Genomic DNA, 19,582 nt, shown 5'->3' with positions numbered 1-19,582 from the left:
GTGAATGCATTTAAGCGCACGATATTCCAAGATGTGTAACATAATAAATTTGTATCGTGGCATATAGTCCGATAAAAAAAAAAAAAAAAAAAAAAAGAAGAGAAGGAATCTTCCCACGTGAACTTATTAGATCGTCAATTACACCGTCAAATACACCTTATATATTGGTCGAGTATTAATTATTTCTGTCGTCAAATACCACGTGGCTGCAAAAAATCGGCCATCCGCAAAGCGAAATGAACAAGGTTGACGCATAGAGAACACCGGGTTGAGAGGATAAATGGAATTCGGTATTCTAAAATTACCGTAAGATCTTTAAGTACTATCACCTGTAATTAAGATAAAAAATTAAATTAAACAGAACACAAGGCGAAAAACCGATCCTAAACGTGAGTCACTTGGTTGTCATTCTCCTAAAGATTTTAGCGATGATAATCGAAGCATGCGACAATCATAAGTTTTTCTTTCGTATCAACAACTTATTCTTTTTCCAAATATATATGATGCATATAATTCACAGATATCATCGTCAAGCTCATTACAGGTAAGTTGTTATTGATGCAACATAATCATTTAAGAGACAGTCGAATAAATTCTACAGAATGCACGTAAGATATTAGAATAGGAAATAATGTAGACATTTACGAATTTATTTATCACGTCGTTGAAATACTGTACATCAAGTGTTATTATCATTTGTTATAATTGCCTAAAATACAGACGGATAAATTACAAATAAGCGCGTACTAGACATATACTATAATTTATTATAATCTACAAATATACGTATTAATTAAACACTGTTATACACTGGAAGGTTTAATTTGCATAATAATTAGATTTATACATCATTCGCTCACGTCAATCTAATTCGTTCTTACTACCGGATGAGTGTATAAGGATTAACGTGAGAGTAAGCATTATAAAAATGTATAAACAGTCGATTGCTATAATGGATTTGCCTAATCTATAAATTGGTGTATATTTTAAATATTGATAATATAAGGAAGAAATTAGATGCGGCATGGGGATGCAAAAGGAAGTAAAAGATATAATAAACACATTCCACCATTCTATCACTAGCAAATACATAATAAAATCTCTGTTTGAGTACAGTATTGTGCACTCATGTTAAAAGTTTTTCTTAAGATAGCGATGGTCAACATTACTGAAGACGACATTAAAAATTCGTGTATATATAGTTAGCAAACTATTGATTATATCATCGCACCGATTATATCATCACATTGATTACATCATCAATCAAGCTGCCGAATTCGGCGGAATACACGAGGTGCAGATTGAAAGCTGCTATACGTAAGAAGTTTGATGATCTACAATAGTAGTGTATCCACCAAATTCGACATTGAAGTGTCGTTTCTCGCGAATAGCGAATGAAACAGTCTCATTTATTACAACCTTCTTCTTTCGAAAAGAAAAAAAAAAAGAAAAAATTACCTGCGCTGCAACACACACATTCTTTAACCGCCGCTGGAAGATCATCTCTCGCTACTCCAATAACTTTTGCCGATAACTTCTGAGGAGAAATGATTTCTTGTTAATATCAGTTGGTCCGCGGAATCAACAGTTCTTCGGATAACATAGCGATTTACCGTTACGATTGCTGACGGGACTACGACTCCGCGAATAACTACGACTGTAACTTCGTCGACTGCTGCGGCCGTTGCGTTCTCTACTGTAACTTCGACTTCTGCTTCGCGAATAGCTGCGTTCTTTTCCGTTACGACCACTACCGCATCCACCTCCGCCGCCTCGTGATCGCCATCGATTTCTTCCACCTGCCAATCCCGATTCAACCGATCTTTACACGAAGAAACTTTACGCAGTCTTTCAGTAATTGTTTCAGAAATACCTCTGTTTCTACCATAGCCGCCAGCTTTACTATCGGCGAGCTCCAGCAGCTTCGGATTTATCACTTGATTCGCTTCCTTCAACACTTGTATCAGATCATTAGCCTTGTTGGCATTGTTAGGCGTGAAGAAGGTGTACGCCGTGCCGGTCTTCTGTCGGCGGCCGGTACGACCGATACGATGAACGTAATCCTCGGAACAGGAGGGGTAGTCAAAATTGATGACAAACTTGACGTCTTCAACGTCTGAAATTAAGAGTTGGCATTAGACCTGGATCTTTGTAGGGTTCTAGCGTCAAGGACAGATATGGGTTAAGAAAGTAGTAGTGTGTCGCAAGGATTGTGAAACACCGCGAGTCGAGTATGAATGGAATATTACCGAAACGGTATATTGCAGTAAATTATAATATTTAATACGTTCTCCGAGGAGCTAATAATTCGAAATGTCGCGTTGCTCCTCTTTTTTGTATTAACAGTTATAACAAAGTACTCGATATAAAGAATTTTATTAAAAAGCAATTTCTTGTGTAATTATGTAATATCATTCTTTCATTATCTTTTAACAAGTGATAGGTTCTACACAAGAACAAGAAACAAAAACAAATTATATATCGAGAACGATCCTGATCTTTCTCTCCTAAATATCGTGATGGCAAATATTCTTATTTTTTTTTATTATATTTCAGAAATAAAAAATGAAAAATGTGTTTAAAGTCTTTCTACACGTCTTTCGTGGACAACCACTAATTAGTGAAAAGACCAGAATCGTTCGCGTAACAAGTTCATATAATGATATAATAATCAGTATGACAAAATGCGACTGATGTATGATATTACCACAAGGACTAAGGAAAAAGGATGAGAAATGCATACAGTTTAAAGTGATAATTTGTGAATGTATGCATTTATACACGTATATATACGTATACATATACATATACCCCATAGATTAGCTTAGTTTTGACAAACCTTACTCACAGTAATCCACAAGTTAGTAATGATTGTATGAAAGAGACAAAATATGTATACATATATGATTTTTATTTATATATATATATATATATATATATACGTGTATATAGATTCATGTATGATGTGTATGTATGTGTGTCTGTGTATGTGTATGTGTATATATGTGTATTTATGTATATGTCAATTAATCAAATTTTAACTATGTAATACTAAAATATTAGGCAGTGGGCGAGTGTTTCGCTAGCAACGTACGGGCAGGGCCTGGCTATTTGCGCTCGCTCCAGCTACTGCCTCCGCCACTCTGTCGCTACAGGCGCAGGGCGCAGGGCGCGCTAAGAGAGGCTCTGGCATATCTGCTATCACATGCCACCGCCTCAACGGACCAACGTTGTTGGTTGTCTGATTAGCTTGAGCGTGCCAGCGCAGGGGACTCTATTCTGGCAACAACGACCTGGCCAGCCAGCCCGGATGGCGTACAGCGCAGCGCAGTAGGACTGATATCCAGTATGTAGGTAGGTAGGTAAAGTAGTAGTAGTAGTAGTAGAAGTAGTAGTAGTAGTAGATGCCGATTTGGCCCGGACTTGGCCCTTCACACGCGATTGACGGACGGACGGACGGACGGATAGAGGCACGGCGTCGCGGCCAGCGCAGACAATGCAAACCAGTGCACCACCGAACAAAGAGCGGCGGCGGGCACCCCCGACATGCTTTGCATTACCCAGCGTGGGCCTGCGCGCAATGTGCCTCTGCAATACAAACAAAGATCCAACCGCGTTAGCTGTATAGGTACTTCCAACCATCCTCCTGTTTCAATATGCTTTTTTTGCTTTCTTTTGCCCTATTCCTTTCCTACATTCTCTTGCTGACTTTAAACTTACAGCGCGTTAAAATTGTAATGTCCCGTTTTATAGAAAGTAATCTAAACTTGTATGGTGCAATCGATAACGTTGTAAATAATGTACTTAACAAATGAAATATAAATTAAATTAAACCAAGATTAGTTCTTATATAATAAAACTTGGACAGAAATGTTTGGTTTCTGTTATTCATGGCATATATGTGAAACTTGATGTCATTAGGTGCTTTATAAGATTATTAACTTACATCATATATTCCAACTTCATATGGCACAAAATTATACTTTTAAGATCCTCACGATTTAAGAAATGTTGGTATGCAAACTATTTGTATCTTTCAGCTTTTAACGGAACATTACATTGCAGTCAAGATTTGTTAAATTTTCAGTTAGAATAGAGCATTGTAAAAAAGAGAAAAAAAATTTGATAATTTTGGGGAAAAATTAATACCGTGAATATTAACCAGTTTGTTTTCCGTGTTGCAGGAAAAATTGACTCATAATACACGACATCGTTGCGTTGAATAATCGAAAAATTCGAATGACTCACCAAGACCACGCGCAGCAACGTCTGTAGCAACAAGGATTGGTGCTTTGCCTGATCTGAAATCTGAATAAATCAGACATGATTATATACCCGCACGCTCATTAAATTTTGTATAATTAAAAAAAATTCTCAGTAAAAAATATTTAATTTTTGTAATACCTTGTAAAACCCAATCTCGTTCTTGCTGCGTCTTGTCGCCGTGAATACAAACCGCTGGCCATCCATCGCGTTTCATTTTTCTCGTAATTTCGTCCACTCTACGCTTTGTTTCGATAAACACTATAGTTTTATTTTCACTTTCTGCCATTATCTCCTTTAATAGAGTACTTAATCTATAAAAATGTGACATGATAGCTTTTCCTTTAGCAGTAGTAGTGCTAATTCGATAGTTTTAACTGCTAATTATCACTAATAACGGTTAGTAATAACTAAGTATAAGCCAGAACCACTCGAAACTCTTATACTCACTTATTCTCTTTTTCATAATCCTGACATACATCAATTATTTGCAATATATTATGATTTGCTGAAAGTTGTAATGAACCAACATTGATTTGAGCATAATCTTTAAGAAAATCTTCGGCTAAATTTTTTACTTCTTTAGGCCACGTAGCTGACCACATTAATGTCTGTCTGTCTGGTCTAATTTGTTCTATGATTTTTCTGATTTGTGGCTCAAATCCCATATCCAACATCCTGTCAGCTTCGTCTAATACCAAATATGTACATCTTTTCAGATTTGTCTTGCCGGACTCAAGAAAATCCAGTAATCTACCAGGTGTAGCTATGACTATTTCTACACCTCCGTCCAGATCTCTGGCTTGAGCACCTTTCGGCGCTCCACCGTATAGGCAAGTGTTCCTAATGCCCGATGAATGTCCAAAATCATCAGCGACCTGCTGAATCTGTTGGGCAAGCTCTCGTGTAGGCGCCAATACTAAAGCAATAGGTCCATCTTTGCGACTTAATTTCGGTTGGCTGTTGATGTGAACTATCGCAGGCAGTATATAAGATAATGTTTTTCCAGATCCTGTAGATGCAATGCCTACCATGTCCCGTCCACTTAGTGCGATCGGCCATCCTTGTGCTTGGATCGATGTAGGTTCACTGAAACCTTGTCTTCTACAAGACAAAACATAAACAGCTTAGAATTGTGACTATAAAATTATAAGATTAAATAGAGATGGCTTAAAATTATGATTATAAGATGGATAAATAGAGATAGTTTAGAATTGTAATTAGAAATTATTAGCTAAATGGAGATATTCAGAATCTTAATCATAAATTATAAGATGGATAAATGGAAACTGCTTACAAAGTAAGACTCCAAAGCGACCCTCATCAATTTCAATAAAACTTGTCAGGATTATAGTGTGTTCCCGTGAATAAAAATCATACCCCATTTGGACGTAAACGATCTATCATTTCCGAGATATTTCAATATTAAAATTGATAACAGCATTTCCTTTAGAGTTTATTAGAACGTTTATACTCGAATATTTGTAGTGTAGTGAATATGATAACAACCTCTCTATGCAGCACAGAATCTGCAACAATATCGCTGCAAAATCTCTGTAATGTTGCAACAGTGTTACTGCAACTTTTGTATAATATTGCAGAGATATTGCTGTATATTCTGTGCTGTATAAGATTGTTGTCATATTCATTATCCTGCCAAGTTTCATGGAAATCTGTGAGGGTCACTCTAGAGTCTCCTCTTGTTATAGAATCATGATCCTAAATTATAGTACAAATAAATGGAGATAACTTAGACTTATTAACACAAATTACAAGATATCAAAACTTATCTTTCATAACATTCACTACTCACTTGATCTCTCTTAGAACGTAATCTGGGAAACCTGCCTCGTCGAAGTCAAAAACAGGATTCGGAATGTTTTTGCCTCTAAGAGTAATTTCTTTCTCGGCCCTGTATTGTTCCACGATCCGGGGATCCCGATTTTGCACGGCGTTGTGAGGAACATAAAAATCCTTTTTGAAGGGCTCCAGTCGGTTGAGATCCCATCGTGGTTTCCTTAGATTCGCGCCTGGTTGTCCACGACTGTTGCGACTACTGGAGGGTCTGTCTCGTCCACCGCTGCCGCCCCAGCTCCTTCTATCACGTGGAGATCTACTTCGCGTACGAGTGCGTGATCTGCGTCGTCTGTCCCTTTCACGACTGCGACTGAAAAAGGTTGCATGTATGATTAGATATTGAAGTTCCAATTCATGTCATTTAGAGAATCATACAATATAAAATATATATTTTATATAAATACATATATAAAAATATGGAAAGACTTCGGTTGCACACATCGAATGTTGCACACATGCATCGCTAATTGGCTAATTTAAAAACAAAATATTCTCATTGATAAAGCAATGAAAAATTACTCAGCATCAGCTGATATAAATAATGTGTGCAATCGAGATTGTAGGCAAACGGGATAAAATATATAATATTTTTATACAAAGTGTGAGAGAAATTCATTTGATCAAAGAGTCAAGACATTCATTCGTAATTCATATATATAGATTATATATATATCAAATAATCATACAGAACGTTTGTATTACATGAGAAATTACAAAAATATTGAAGAAAATTTGATTTGTGTGGCAGAAAGACAAGCTGTTGACGCCGCAAGGTTTCCATCGACGGATATAATAGATAGCGCTTCCAACAATCCCTTCATTCCATTTCGCGTATATAAATGCCGTATTATCGGTGTTACTTACCTCCTATAACGGCCCATATTTATACTTTTCGCGTAAACGACTCCGTTTGTTTATTGTTAAATAACGTCACTCGAGAACAAACGGGGCCCGCTCACATACGGAACGTCAGACAACGCGACTCCGAATCCGAGGCAGTGACGCATAGAGAAAAAAAAATTGGCGCCATTAAAGTAGCAATGATGTAGATGTGCCGGTGCACCTTCTCTTCTTACATACCATTCGCTTATTAAACCCATTAAAACTGTATGTTCATGCGATTTGACAAAAACAAGCGGAGAAAAATTCTCTACGGAGCTATTTCTCCGATTATGTTTTTCGAAAAATTGTTTTTCTCAATCATCTTCACGCCATTTGTGGTTTACCTACTGTTGGATACTTACATACTCGATTTCTAGCTGCATGTCACAAGGAACATCATCTGTTGGAAGTGCACCCAGTTGTTTTTTTCTTGAAGTCCCGGCTGAGCCACTTGGTAGATTTTGTTATTTTTATACATCTAAATGAGAATCACATAGCGATTTCCATTTTTTTTAATAGTTGCAATGTCCATTGTACTCAGTCATCTTTGCATTTTCTTTTTTGAACAGCTGAATATACACATTCATCTTGTTCTAAGTGTAAAGATTTTGAGAGATTTCAAACAACACGAATAGATCTCTCTTGACTACGTCTACTTCTGCTGTAGAAAGTGTTGCCGTCTTTTGTGTGTGGAGCCATAAACCAGTCTTAAGATCACCTTGAAATAAGAATAGATTATGAATACCAGCCACAAAGATGTTTTTACATGATATTAAGCAAGATAGTGGAATGTACATAGAATATTATTACCATGATTTCAGTATTTCTTCCCAGTATAGTTTTTTTACTTTTAATTTAAGTTTCGTCCAACTAGAGGAAGCTTAAAATTCTACGACGCAGGACGCTTGCGAACCTCTTTGATGAGCTGTTCTCTCTCTCTCTCTCTTTCTCTCCTGCAATTTTTTTTACTTCGTCAATCGTCACGTGACTCTCGGTTTAGAATCCTTTAAGTGGTCTCCATCATATATTTTCTGCATTATCCACCAAACTCTTACATATTTTTTTCTATTTTCTACACATAATATTAGCGCGTTACAACATTATTTGCAAAATAAAGAAATATTAGTAATACTCACCACATTCTGGGTAAAAATTTAAATTTTCGTCAATATATATAAATTCTATTATTGGGAGTACAAATTAGTTCGGCCCGTTTTTTTGTGTTCAAAAATGCATTTATTTCAAAACAAAATGAATGAACAGGTTAATTAAAATATTGTCCATCGCTGGCTATCACTTTTTCCCATCTCTCAGGCAATTTTCGAATTCCATTTCGAAAAAATGACTCGTCTTTGGAGGCGATCCAAGTTTGGAGCCAATTTTCGATTTCTGCGAAAGAAATGAACCGGTGACTTGCCAAATCGTGCTGCATACTTCGGAACAACCAGTAATCAGAAGGAGCAATGTCCGAATACGGCGGGTGTGGTAAAACATCCCATTTGAGCGTTTCCAAATATTTTTTTACCACTTTTGCGACATGAGGCCGAGCGTTGTCATGTAGAAGAATAACTTTATCATGTCAAGGCACCCAATTGCCTTGTTTTTGAATTATTCCCATGGCTCCCAATCGTACAGAAACGGCTTGTTGAGTTACTTCCAATGATTCTGCAAGCTCCTCTTGCGTTTGACTCTGATCTTCTTCGAGTAATGCCTCTAATTCTTGGTCTTCGAATTTTTTTGGCTGTCCAGAGCGAGGCTTGTCTTCAATGCTGAAATTTCCATTCTTGAAACGCCGAAACCGTTCCCTACATGATTTATCAGTTGGAGCAGTGTCACCATAAACTTCGACAAGCATTCGATGGGCTTCAGCTGCACTTTTCTTCCAATTAAAGCAGAAAATTAAAACCTCCCGCAAATGCTGCTTGGTTAACATAAAATTCGACATTTCAAACACAGTAAAAATCAAGGTTTTTGTATGAAACTCAAAGCGATATGAACTGAATATTATTAGCAGATGTCTAAGGTTTCTGAAACCGCCAAAATCAGGTGTCACTATGAACCAGCTGGAACATGTTTTAGAAACGGACCGAACTAATTTGTACCCCCAATTGATATAATTATATCCCTCTACACAAGGATGATAATATAATTCGTTTTGGGAATTGTCTCGCACACGCCACAAGTATAGAACTTTAATAGTTTCCTTCAAAAAATATAAAATAATACAATATAACATAATAAATATCAATAATGACATAATAAAAATATTTTTTATATCTTTATTAATATCATTATTTATTTAAATATACTTATCTCATTTGTATTTTCTGTCGTCAAAAATTTATCAGCCAATTATATTTCAAATATTTATTCACAATTAAAAATTATGCGATTATGATCTTGTGCCAATAAATTATTAAAATTAATGAAATGGGGGGAAAAACGCTAGCTGCATTAAATGAAAGACAGACTGACTAAAGATGCATTTACATGTAAGCTTGACGCTTGCATGTAAATGCACCTTAAGGATGTGATTAACGCTGTAAATACTTTGTTGACCAATCAGAAAAAAGAATTTTACGAATTGACCAATCAAAGAATGCTTCAAAGCATTTGCAGCGTGAAATGAATCGCACCCTTGTCCACACCCATAGGGTACTTTCCAATTGCAATATCTCTAGACACTTTCATGCACACGGCGACACAAGTTGCGTTCCAATTATCCGTTATCGTCGACACATCTGTACTCAGTCGAAGACTGTGTAAGCTAGTGTTTTCTAGTGACAATTATATGTTACTAATTGCGGCAGCTATAAATGAGGTTGGAAGACGGTGAGTGGCACTTTTACTTTTTTTTTTAGTTTAATACAGGTAGAAAAAACTATATTTAATCTAACTCTATCCGAAACGGATCTCAATCGTGCACAGCGTACACATTCTGTTCCAATTGAATCGTACACAATGTTACATTTTGTACGTTCCTGTGTACGTTTATGCACCGACGAGATATTATTAAAGATTGTCAACCTTGAACAAATTTTCGGTGGTATAAAGAGGGCCCCAAGGAGGGCCCGAAAGTTATTGAAGAACGCTGACATTATCGATAATTCATATAAATTTGTTATTATTAACATAAATATTTGGTTCATACATTATTAATTTATGATTTTTTATTACATAAATGTTCTATAAATAAATATGTATACTTATAAAGCTATAATATTCTATATGTTGCAGAAAAATTACAATTTTTTCTTTGCTGTTATCATCTCTGTTGATAATCAAACTTTGATGATAGCACTGAAATCACAATTTTCAAGAAAAATCAAATTATTGAGTTCTAAATGCATAAATACGTCCATTAAACTAAATCATAAAATTAATACAATATTTTCAGTTTTTAATTCTTAATTACTTCAATATTACAAGGACGCCAACTTCCGTAAGGATGTCGATCTTTAACAGTATCTCGTCGATGGTTTGCGTTAAAATATATTAAGCAATTAGAAAGCATCCATATTATACATTTACCGACCGAGTCGAGCGACTGTATTATCGAGCAACGGTAACACAGGTATGCGCCTGCGCAGATGGAAGATGCGCACGAGTTTCAGAAACATATTGGCGGCGCATGCACGCATACATGGTCATGGGTCGTAGGCATGATGGATGGGCACCCCCACAGATATCGTAGAACTGCGAACGAGGAAGGGATTCTCCGCTAACCAGTGAACCATTTTTCTGTCGTCAAACGGATCAAGCTTTTTGTGAGACTTGGATCGATCACAAAAAGCGGGATTCGCTTTTCGCATAGGAATTGGCCTGACGAGGAGCCGGCACATCATTTTTTCCACGAAGCTACGTCTCCCCGAAAATCGTAAGTGCGAAGGACGCGTGTTTGTCCCTCCGGTGACTTTGGGCCCGCCGAGATCGAACTGCCGCGGTGTAGCGGACGATAACGTATATATGTATATGTACGCATACATACGCGTGGCAACCGGTCGGCGTCGGCGGCGGCTGTTTTTCTGAGAATCTTGTCGCTGTCAACGTTGCCGAGAGCCGCGAGACAACGCCGCGTTTACGTTCTATGTGTATACCACGCGCGACGACATCCCGTCCCCGGCGTGTTCCACGCGTATTTCCGTTACGGTCAATCGATGAGTTTTATAACAATCATGGCGGCCATGCCGGTCTTCCTCGCGATCTCGAAATATCGTTGACCGCGTCGACAAGACACGGTTCCGACACGTTTTATACGCGCACACCGCATGCCGATTCTTTCATTTGCCGGGATAACCGATCGCGGATTAATGACGATGTATTAATTGCCGTATATGGCAACCGGAAATCCAGAGTAATCATCGCGATTTCGATATTTATAGCGAGATAGAAGAGGACAAAATCGTAAAGGGCGCACGAGGACACTAATTGACTCCTACATGCATCGTCGTTGTTCGCTAAGATGAATACAGATGTAAGGACACGAGATATGTTTTGTTTTAAAACTCCTAAATATTATTTTTGTGTTGTCTGTTTCTATCAATAACTCTTCATCTCTTTCTTTCTAATTCTAAGAATTAGAAAAAGATATAAAGTCAGTTAAATCAAGATTCAAATCAATCCACATTGGTAGAAACAGACATTATGTGTGCCTTCCAACAAGCAACACAAATGTCACGGTGTGACACAATGGATCACTACATCCTTGTTGTTTGTCAATGTTAAACAAAGATGACATGATCACTGTGTCGCACTGTGTCGCACTGTGTCGCTTGTTGGAAAGCATACTTGCTAGATAAATAGAGTGATGAGTGGGGGAATGTTGTTAAACTCTATTTTTTACATCGTGACTTGAGCCTTGTGTATCATCAGTTATTCTGACTTTGGAGAAAGGTTACGGCTTCATAACATGTGATTTTCAGAACACAACAATGGAGGAAATGCATCAACCACCGCAGGTCGGGCCTACTAACATGATGCCTGGTGTGGGTGGCGTTCCTAATCATTCTAATAATGTCAATCGTCGTAATAGAGTTCGTGTAACATTACATGCCATGATGTTAGAAAAACTTCCATTACACGAGGCGGCACGTTTGGAAATGAAATCGTTACCCAGCAAAACACCTGTCTCTGTTCTTCAGGAATTACTTTCCCGTAGAGGCACAATACCTAAGTATGAACTCGTCCAAATCGAGGGAGCTATTCATGAGCCTACGTTTCGATACAGAGTCACTGTTACCGATGTCGTTGGTTTGTATAAATTCATTGTGCATGTATTGTCATGCATAACAATGTATTGTTGATTGATAAGTACATAACTATTCAGAAACAGACCCAATTGTTTCAGCAATGGGGACCGGCAGGTCCAAGAAAGAAGCTAAACATGCTGCTGCAAAAGCTGTGTTGGATAAATTAATTGGAGTGAATACCGATGGTGTAGAATCGCCAATTCCAAATAGTTTACCCGAGTAAGCATGAATTGCGCTTAACATCATACTTATCTTTCCTGCAATCTGGATCTTTTTTTGGGATTGGCGAAATTTCACTCTCCTCTGAAATAAAGGAGAGCAGAAACTAGTTCTCTTATTGCTAAGTTGTATATTTTTAAATATTTTTTTCTCATTATTATTTGAATTTCGAGTTTTGTTTTAAGTAAAGATTTTCAGTAAAGATTTTAAAATTTGAGTTGAAACACACACACCCACTTAGATGGAGAAAATAAAAATATGATTACAGGAGAATTAAAATTGTAAGCAAGAGTATATGTAGGATAAAATAATTTTATGTATATTTTTATGTAGCTCACAAAATTTACAAGAACTGCAGACATATGGAGAGGAGAAAATAGTAAACAATCCAATTGGAGCCTTACAAGAAATGTGTATGTCGCGCCACTGGCCACCTCCAAAATATTCGATGGAGGGTGAAGAGGGCTTACCTCATGAGCGACAATTTACTATTGTTTGTTCAATCTTAAAATATCGCGAAGTCGGTCAAGGCAAAAGTAAAAAAGTCGCTAAAAGACATGCCGCTCATAAGATGTGGCAAGCTTTACACGAAATGAATAACCAAGCTCCCAGCGTAGATGAGGATGAGGTAAGAATGCTCTCGTTTTGTTAATTATTGTATCAAATAATGAAAATTATCTATTCTTATATATTACTGCAAGAATAGATAATTTAATCTATTGTTAGACCCTATTCATCATTATTTTAACATTTGAATATTTCAACCTTTCTTGCACCTTCTCTACCTTGACTTCATTGAATAAAGTTATTCTAAAAATATCTTTCATTGCCCTTTAAAATTCAGAAAAATTTTTAATAAAAAGAGAAAAAAAACAACTAAAACATAATTACAAGGATAAAACTTCTACAATGGTTGCCAGACATGATCACAAGAGTTAAGAAGTGTGATATCATTGATTTATTTTAAATTGAATGTGTATGTATGCGTATGTGCATATGTGCGTATGTGTGCATACGATGAGTGTGTGTATTTAGAGAAGTGGAAGTGATTTTGGCTTTAATGCCATTTTATAGGTCTGTTCTTTGTAGCTGAATATACTCTTACTTAAAATGAAATAGATACATATTTGAAATTTAATAAAAATGAAATACACTGAAACCTCGTAATAGCGTGCGGTTTGGGAGTGTGAACGCTATATCGAGGTTGTCCCTACTTTATTTCAAAATAATGAAGTGGTTATTGCTATTCCACTCAAGCTATTCTTATCGCAGAAGGGATTTTTCGCGCTACTTTGTGGTTTGCTATTACGAAGTTTCCGTGTTGAAAGTTTTAATGCATACCAGTCCAGTGACAAAGAACAAGCCTTATGTAATAAAAGCTATCTTTCCGATCTGTTTAAATCTATAACGGACCGTTGTTTGGACAATATCGCATTTCAATGTGACTTTTGTATAGCGTTGTGTATTTTATCTTTTGACAATAATTACGCTTGGATCATATCCACTTCATGTAAGTTTTTATATAAATGTGAAGTAGCTGTTAAAGCTTTTATAACGTAGGTGCTTACAAGAAATTTTACATGTATATTAATTGTCCATTATATAGATTGTGCAAAGAAACGCAAATGTGAACGCCCGTTATGCCGATCTGAAAGGTAGCAAAATTTCAACACTGACAACAATACATAGTATCCAAGTTTCGAAATTTCACAAGAGTCTCAAGTCATCCACAGGTGTTAAGCTTTTCCAACTACAGGTTTGTATTCAAATGCCGATGAAGAATAGAAGAATATATATTATAATTGTTCTCTTGTTTATTATCAAACTAGAAAGAAATCATTCGTTTGTTCCTACGATATCGACTTAGACTGTAATCGATTGCGTGTAAGTTATTCTAATTTTATTGCAGAACACTTGTTTCAACGATGGGGATGTAAATTTGGTACAATTTTTACAAGAAATTGCGTCAGAGCAGCAGTTTGAAGTAACCTATGTTGATATTGAAGAGAAATCTATCAGTGGTAAGTTTATTAATGATATATATGAAAACGACTTTATTTATATATAAATTACTTTATAAATATACTTTTTAGATTTATGAGATTTTAGAAATAATTGCATAGAAAAAATAAAAGTACATATTTTTTTATTGTATTATTTATTATCCAGTAAGTACAATATCAACAGGCACATCATTCTCATTAACAGGAACATCTTCTTGTATTTGTTCTTTAAATCCTACCGCAATCAAATATGGCTTTATGTTTTTTTGAAAACATCTTTTTAAATATTTATCATAATAACCCATTCCATGTCCCAAACGTTTTCCTAAATTAAGAAAGACAATACAATTTCATGCAGAATTATAAAATGATGTAATATTTATTGAGTAAAACTCACCATTCACCGTAAAAGCAACACCTGGTAAAATTACTAAATCTAATCCACCTATAATAAAGAATTAATATTATTAAATAAATAATGTCATTAAAATTAGTAACCAATGAATTTGCAAAATAATTTATCGTAAAATGTATTAGTTTTGTATTATTTGGTTTATCATAGAATTCACCTGTCTTTAATGCATTTTCTTGATTTTCAGTAATGCTTGGTTGTTTAATATTCCATTTTGTTAGTGGCAATGTTTCATAATCCTCCATCGATTTTAGTTTTACCATTTCCATAGTTTTTCCATGATATTGCGGTACAAATGCTTCTTTTTCCATATCAAATATATGTTTTAAGATAGGCAAAGTGTCAATTTCATCTTTAGTACTCAAATACAAAGAAATTCTTTTGCTATTTTGATATTGTTTTAACTGGCATAGCTGCAAATAATAATATTGTAAATATATTATGCAAAAATCATTGCACATGCTTAGAACATAACCTTTTCAATGAGCCAAGAGCTTCTGATTCTTGGAGATTATTGATGTATTTACTTTTCTCAGACTTACCTTTTTAAACACATTTACAGATTGCTTCTTTCTTTCTTCTGGGCTTATATTTTTAAGAATATTCTTAATTTCTTGTCTCAAAGCTCTTTTAGTTGATGTTAAAGCTGCCATATTGTATATTATTTGTTCTCTTACTGATCACTCCTGCTATTACTGCTATTACTTGATTATTTCTGCTATTACTTGTAACTAGTACTTTTTTTTTTAAAGCATATCTATGTTTAACTTTACTAAGCATAATAAATTACAAAGAAAAGTAAAATTGAAAAAATATAATAAAATAAAAACTCAGTTTAAATACAAATAAATTATTTATTTGTAATTTATTATTTTTGTGTGTCAATTTTAAGAAATGTGTTTGAATTTTACTTTGCCCTTTATTTATTGTTATTTATTTTGTATAGAAAGAGTCCTTCAATCTGTTAAATGTTTACTAAACATAATTTTATCTGAGTTTAGCAATGCTTGCATGATATCTATGACTTTTTTTATTATTATCTCTTAGTGTCATATGTTATCATGAATTATGATGCAAATGTTGATCAAAATTGCTCAATTTTAATTGTGCATGTTGAAAAATAAAAATTATGCAACACAGAAATAATCTAAACATTATGATATTTTATCTTCTAGGTAAATTCCAGTGCCTTGTGCAACTGTCTACCCTACCAGTGGCAGTTTGCTATGGTTGCGGCGCGACTAGTAAAGATGCTCAAGCCAGTGCTGCTCAAAATGCTCTGGAATATCTGAAAATCATGACCAAGAAGTGAGCCAGCGCTTTGCTCCTGCCAGTCACTATCACCTGCAAGCCTCATAATCTGGCATCTAATAATCAGAACAATAATACAAACATCAAAGTATTATCAGCCAAAAATCAGATTTTCGACAAAGGAAAAAGCGGTCAGAATTATATGGGAAATAAGAATAGAACATCTAAGTTATCTGTTAAGATAACGAACACCGTGGGCAACAAAGATGCTGCTTTGCACAACATTGCGTCTGGTAAAATTAACTCGTCGATGAAAAAGCATAATGGTAATAATGATACTCCGAAGTCTTCGAGCGAATCGCACAACACGACGAAATCGATTGCCGCAAAACAATCCAGCAGTTCCACATACAGTAGCGTACGGCCTGTCAGTACCTGTATAAGCAACACTGTGCACGAAAATGCGATAAAAAATCCAAGAGATTATACTGCCTCAAAGAAATTTCCAAATGAAACTGATTCAAACATCAAGAATTATCCTATTCAATCAGATTATAAGGAATCGATGTCTGTGAACAGTCCGGATTACAAGAACACCAGCATTGCTGGATCAATGACGGCCAATCTGCCATTAAGATTCGCTATGCAACAATCGTCGACAGCGACGCCGGTTATACACAGAGAGACCTACACACCGTCCAGCACATATAGTTCGCAGTCTGGGTCTTGTCAGAGGAACGACAACAGCGCGTTTGCGATTGCACGTAAAGCATTGGAACAACAGCAGAGCTCGATGCCGAAAATGGCACCGATCAACTTTCCGCCACTACGCGCTCCGCAGAGCATCGTTAACGTGCGACATCCGTTATTAACGGATGCACGTGTCAAGCACGGTAACGAGACGATCGGCGGCGGCATCAGTGGTGGTGGCGTCGCTGGCGGTGGTGGCAAGTCCAAGCTTAATATCATTGGTTCGTTACAAGGCGGCGGTATAAAAGATCTAAGCGATCACACAGTTCGTTCGCAGACTACGTTCCACGGATATGGCACCTCGCCAATTGCTCCCGGTATACCAAGCGTGCAGAATCTAAGCAGTGCGGTGACGGCTAACATCCCACCGTACCCGAGACCGGAACCCTTTCCGCAACCAACAGTTGCAAACGTGCTGTTCTCCGATACCGCTGCACAGTTTCCGCAGTCACCGCCGTTTAACACTACGCAGATCGGTCAGCTGAATCAGTATCAGACTTACGATCCGGGAAGTTACCCCACCACGCCAGTCAACGTCAATCCGGTGATCCCGCAGTTCTCCGCGGAGAGTTCCATCCCGTATCCGCAGTATGAGAATCCGCCGCAATTCGTGCAACCGAGTCATTATCCAACCGCTGACATAACCAGCAGTCAGTACCAGTATCAGGCGGCGGCAGCAGCAGCAGCGAGTGTAGGTCAAATACAGGACTCATCCATATTTATTCAGAGTCTTCAGAGTACAATTGCAGTGACCGATCAGTACGCTACACCGAATTACGCCAGGACTGTCAGGACGGAGCTGATAACACGGTTGAGAAGACCACCGCGATTCAACAAGTAACACCGTCAGATCTTTATTTTAGATTTTTTTTTTTTTTTTTTAGATACTATACCGCGAAACTTGGGAACAAATGTGGTCGCACTTCCTTACATTATTATGATTCGTGGATGCTGGATAGAATTTGTAAGATAGTTTGTAAGATACTCGTCTCTATTTATTCATTCTTTAACGTAGAAATTACTCGTTGACCCCGAGAGAGACGAGTTGATGCGAGTCACCGATTATTTATCGTTGTGTCGAGCGTTTCGCAGATATTTCGCGTGTACGCGAAGTTTGTCAGATTACCTTACTCGCACTTACTTGTAAAGGATATGGTAAAACTTATTTCAATTTATGATCCAGTTTGAAATAAATTTTAGCCAATCTGAGTTAGAGACGCGATCGTCCGAGCGGGCAGACGATACTTTGGCAAATTTACGCAAACACGGTATGCGGCCAACGTTCTCGCCCCACGTTGGCACGCATACGTAACACATTTTAAAAGATGCATTTTACTGTAAGAGTGGAAAAGCAGGATGATTTTGGCTTGTTTCCGTCATACGAACGACACGGCAGGGCATAGTGAGTTGAGCTCAACTGTAATTTTACAATGTAATGTATTCTATAGCGTGAATCTGCAAGGATGGAATGATATACAAGGGTACACGCTATTTATGAAGTACCTAAATCACGACCGCTGTACGCAATGGGGACGGTGGCGTCACGTGTTGATTAAATTAGCTTTTCCGAGTCACGCGCACGAATCCCGGAAAAGATACAAGTATTCGAGCGTGGAGAACGGAACGGCGTTTCAACAGAAAGAGGGATAAAAAGAAAGAGAATAGAGAGAGGAATATTGCCCCGCGAGATACAGGCGAGATAGAATTCTTCTCTCTCTTCTCGATTATCATATAAGTTCTAGTTTTAATGAATGATATTCTACAAGCTATACTTTGCATAGAATTAGTGGAAGTTTTCCAATACTTACATAATACTTAGCTTATCGCTACGTTTTTAATGTGCTTCACTATTTGTATATGAGGTGGTGGTGTAATGATGTCTGAGATGAGTGCGCGTAAGAGAGAGATTACATGAATTTAGGAACGAGAGAGAGATGAGGAAATCGTGAACGAGGCAGAGTCGTGTAGCGATTTTTATTATCACATGTAGAGCGACGCATATCGTTCAAATTTTGCTCCCATTTACCGCGAAACATTACATCTCCACTAAGCGTATGCACAGTGCAAAAAGATTTAAAAAAAAAAAACAAAAAAAAACCCAAAAAAAAGTAGCTTTGCGCGGCGATCCGAGTAGCTAATAACGCGTGATCGCGGATATAAGAAAATATAATCTTTCAGTGGTGTATGTTTTTTCCTTTAGTATAGGTAGCTCATAAACTCATAAGCATCACATATTAATACGCGTGTAAGGATTAATCGTTAAGGATTCTTCATTAAAGTACGCATGTCGAGTCTAAGGTACAGGTCGAATGTGTATCGAATTTCGGATTTTGCCTACGTACCAATTGACGTGTCACCGGATGAGACTTTTTATACTAAATGAAAAAGAGTAACATCGCGAATATACAATAGAACACACGCGAAGCGCGTCAGGCGGCGGGACGGCTCGATCGAGAAAGCCGTAGGGAACTTCCGATCCAGTCGTCGGGTGTTGCATTTCACGGATCGTGACATATCCCTTTGGTCCGTCGAATAAATTTAGAAACGCGAGGATCCCTGCGAGTTTGATTTCGTCGCGTTTCTAGATTCGTTTAGACTTGAACTTCGAAATTTATTTAAAATTCAATTCAGCCCTAATTCTGATTCATCGTATTTCCTTATGTATAATATGTATGATGTCCCGGATAGCGGAAGAT

General features: G+C 36.9%; 3 protein-coding genes across 7 annotated transcripts; 1 reads left to right on the top strand and 2 right to left on the bottom strand.

The window, feature by feature from the left end:
• Window positions 1-629: 629 nt before the first annotated feature.
• Window positions 630-7,113, bottom strand: LOC108749957 (probable ATP-dependent RNA helicase DDX17). Of its 2 annotated transcripts, none has more exons than XM_018489061.1 (8): window positions 6,985-7,113; window positions 6,077-6,430; window positions 4,714-5,367; window positions 4,405-4,577; window positions 4,249-4,308; window positions 1,874-2,116; window positions 1,614-1,799; window positions 630-1,537 (listed from the first exon to the last, which is right to left on the bottom strand). In XM_018489061.1, exons 1-8 carry the CDS (start codon window positions 6,999-7,001, stop codon window positions 1,500-1,502), a joined length of 1,725 nt encoding a protein of 574 aa, XP_018344563.1. In that variant the 5' UTR covers window positions 7,002-7,113; the 3' UTR covers window positions 630-1,499. The 2 variants fall into 2 exon arrangements, with proteins under 2 accessions (XP_018344563.1, XP_018344565.1); XM_018489063.1 differs by having other exon boundaries at window positions 630-1,534.
• A 3,557-nt stretch (window positions 7,114-10,670) lies between these two features.
• Window positions 10,671-16,220, top strand: LOC108749958 (RISC-loading complex subunit tarbp2-like). Of its 4 annotated transcripts, none has more exons than XM_018489065.1 (8): window positions 10,671-10,879; window positions 11,385-11,476; window positions 11,925-12,252; window positions 12,350-12,470; window positions 12,804-13,098; window positions 14,077-14,226; window positions 14,380-14,491; window positions 16,061-16,220. In XM_018489065.1, the coding sequence occupies exons 2-8, from the start codon at window positions 11,465-11,467 to the stop codon at window positions 16,195-16,197; spliced, it is 1,155 nt and encodes a 384-aa protein (XP_018344567.1). In that variant the 5' UTR covers window positions 10,671-10,879; window positions 11,385-11,464; the 3' UTR covers window positions 16,198-16,220. The 4 variants fall into 4 exon arrangements, with proteins under 4 accessions (XP_018344567.1, XP_018344566.1, XP_018344569.1 ...); XM_018489064.1 differs by having other exon boundaries at window positions 12,335-12,470; XM_018489067.1 differs by lacking the exon at window positions 14,077-14,226.
• Window positions 14,630-15,652, bottom strand: LOC108749959 (5-formyltetrahydrofolate cyclo-ligase). The gene is made up of 4 exons (XM_018489068.1): window positions 15,428-15,652; window positions 15,043-15,298; window positions 14,871-14,918; window positions 14,630-14,798 (listed from the first exon to the last, which is right to left on the bottom strand). The coding sequence occupies exons 1-4, from the start codon at window positions 15,536-15,538 to the stop codon at window positions 14,632-14,634; spliced, it is 582 nt and encodes a 193-aa protein (XP_018344570.1). The 5' UTR covers window positions 15,539-15,652; the 3' UTR covers window positions 14,630-14,631.
• Window positions 16,221-19,582: the final 3,362 nt, after the last annotated feature.

The sequence above is a fragment of the Trachymyrmex septentrionalis genome, unplaced genomic scaffold, assembly GCF_001594115.1.
Source record: "Trachymyrmex septentrionalis isolate Tsep2-gDNA-1 unplaced genomic scaffold, Tsep1.0 scaffold32, whole genome shotgun sequence".
NCBI lineage: Eukaryota > Metazoa > Arthropoda > Insecta > Hymenoptera > Formicidae > Trachymyrmex > Trachymyrmex septentrionalis.
Note: the sequence above shows the minus strand (reverse complement) of the source record. Positions and strands in the feature narration are given on the sequence as shown.

What these genes read in the sequence shown, in the direction of transcription:
- LOC108749957 (XM_018489061.1), bottom strand. An exon ending in TACGTTCTAAGAGAGATCAA is followed by an intron (nt 5,368 to 6,076) that starts GTGAGTAGTGAA and finishes TTTGTCTTGTAG; the next exon opens with AAGACAAGGTTTCAGTGAAC. An exon ending in CGTTGCTGCGCGTGGTCTTG is followed by an intron (nt 2,117 to 4,248) that starts GTGAGTCATTCG and finishes TCTTAATTTCAG; the next exon opens with ACGTTGAAGACGTCAAGTTT.
- LOC108749958 (XM_018489064.1), top strand. An exon ending in ATTCCAAATAGTTTACCCGA is followed by an intron (nt 12,471 to 12,803) that starts GTAAGCATGAAT and finishes ATTTTTATGTAG; the next exon opens with CTCACAAAATTTACAAGAAC. An exon ending in TTAAGCTTTTCCAACTACAG is followed by an intron (nt 14,227 to 14,379) that starts GTTTGTATTCAA and finishes ATTTTATTGCAG; the next exon opens with AACACTTGTTTCAACGATGG.
- LOC108749959 (XM_018489068.1), bottom strand. Translation starts at nt 15,538, where the DNA reads ATGGCAGCTTTAACATCAACTAAAAGAGCTTTGAGACAAGAAATTAAG. An exon ending in CTGTAAATGTGTTTAAAAAG is followed by an intron (nt 15,299 to 15,427) that starts GTAAGTCTGAGA and finishes TATTATTTGCAG; the next exon opens with CTATGCCAGTTAAAACAATA. An exon ending in TGTTGCTTTTACGGTGAATG is followed by an intron (nt 14,799 to 14,870) that starts GTGAGTTTTACT and finishes TTCTTAATTTAG; the next exon opens with GAAAACGTTTGGGACATGGA.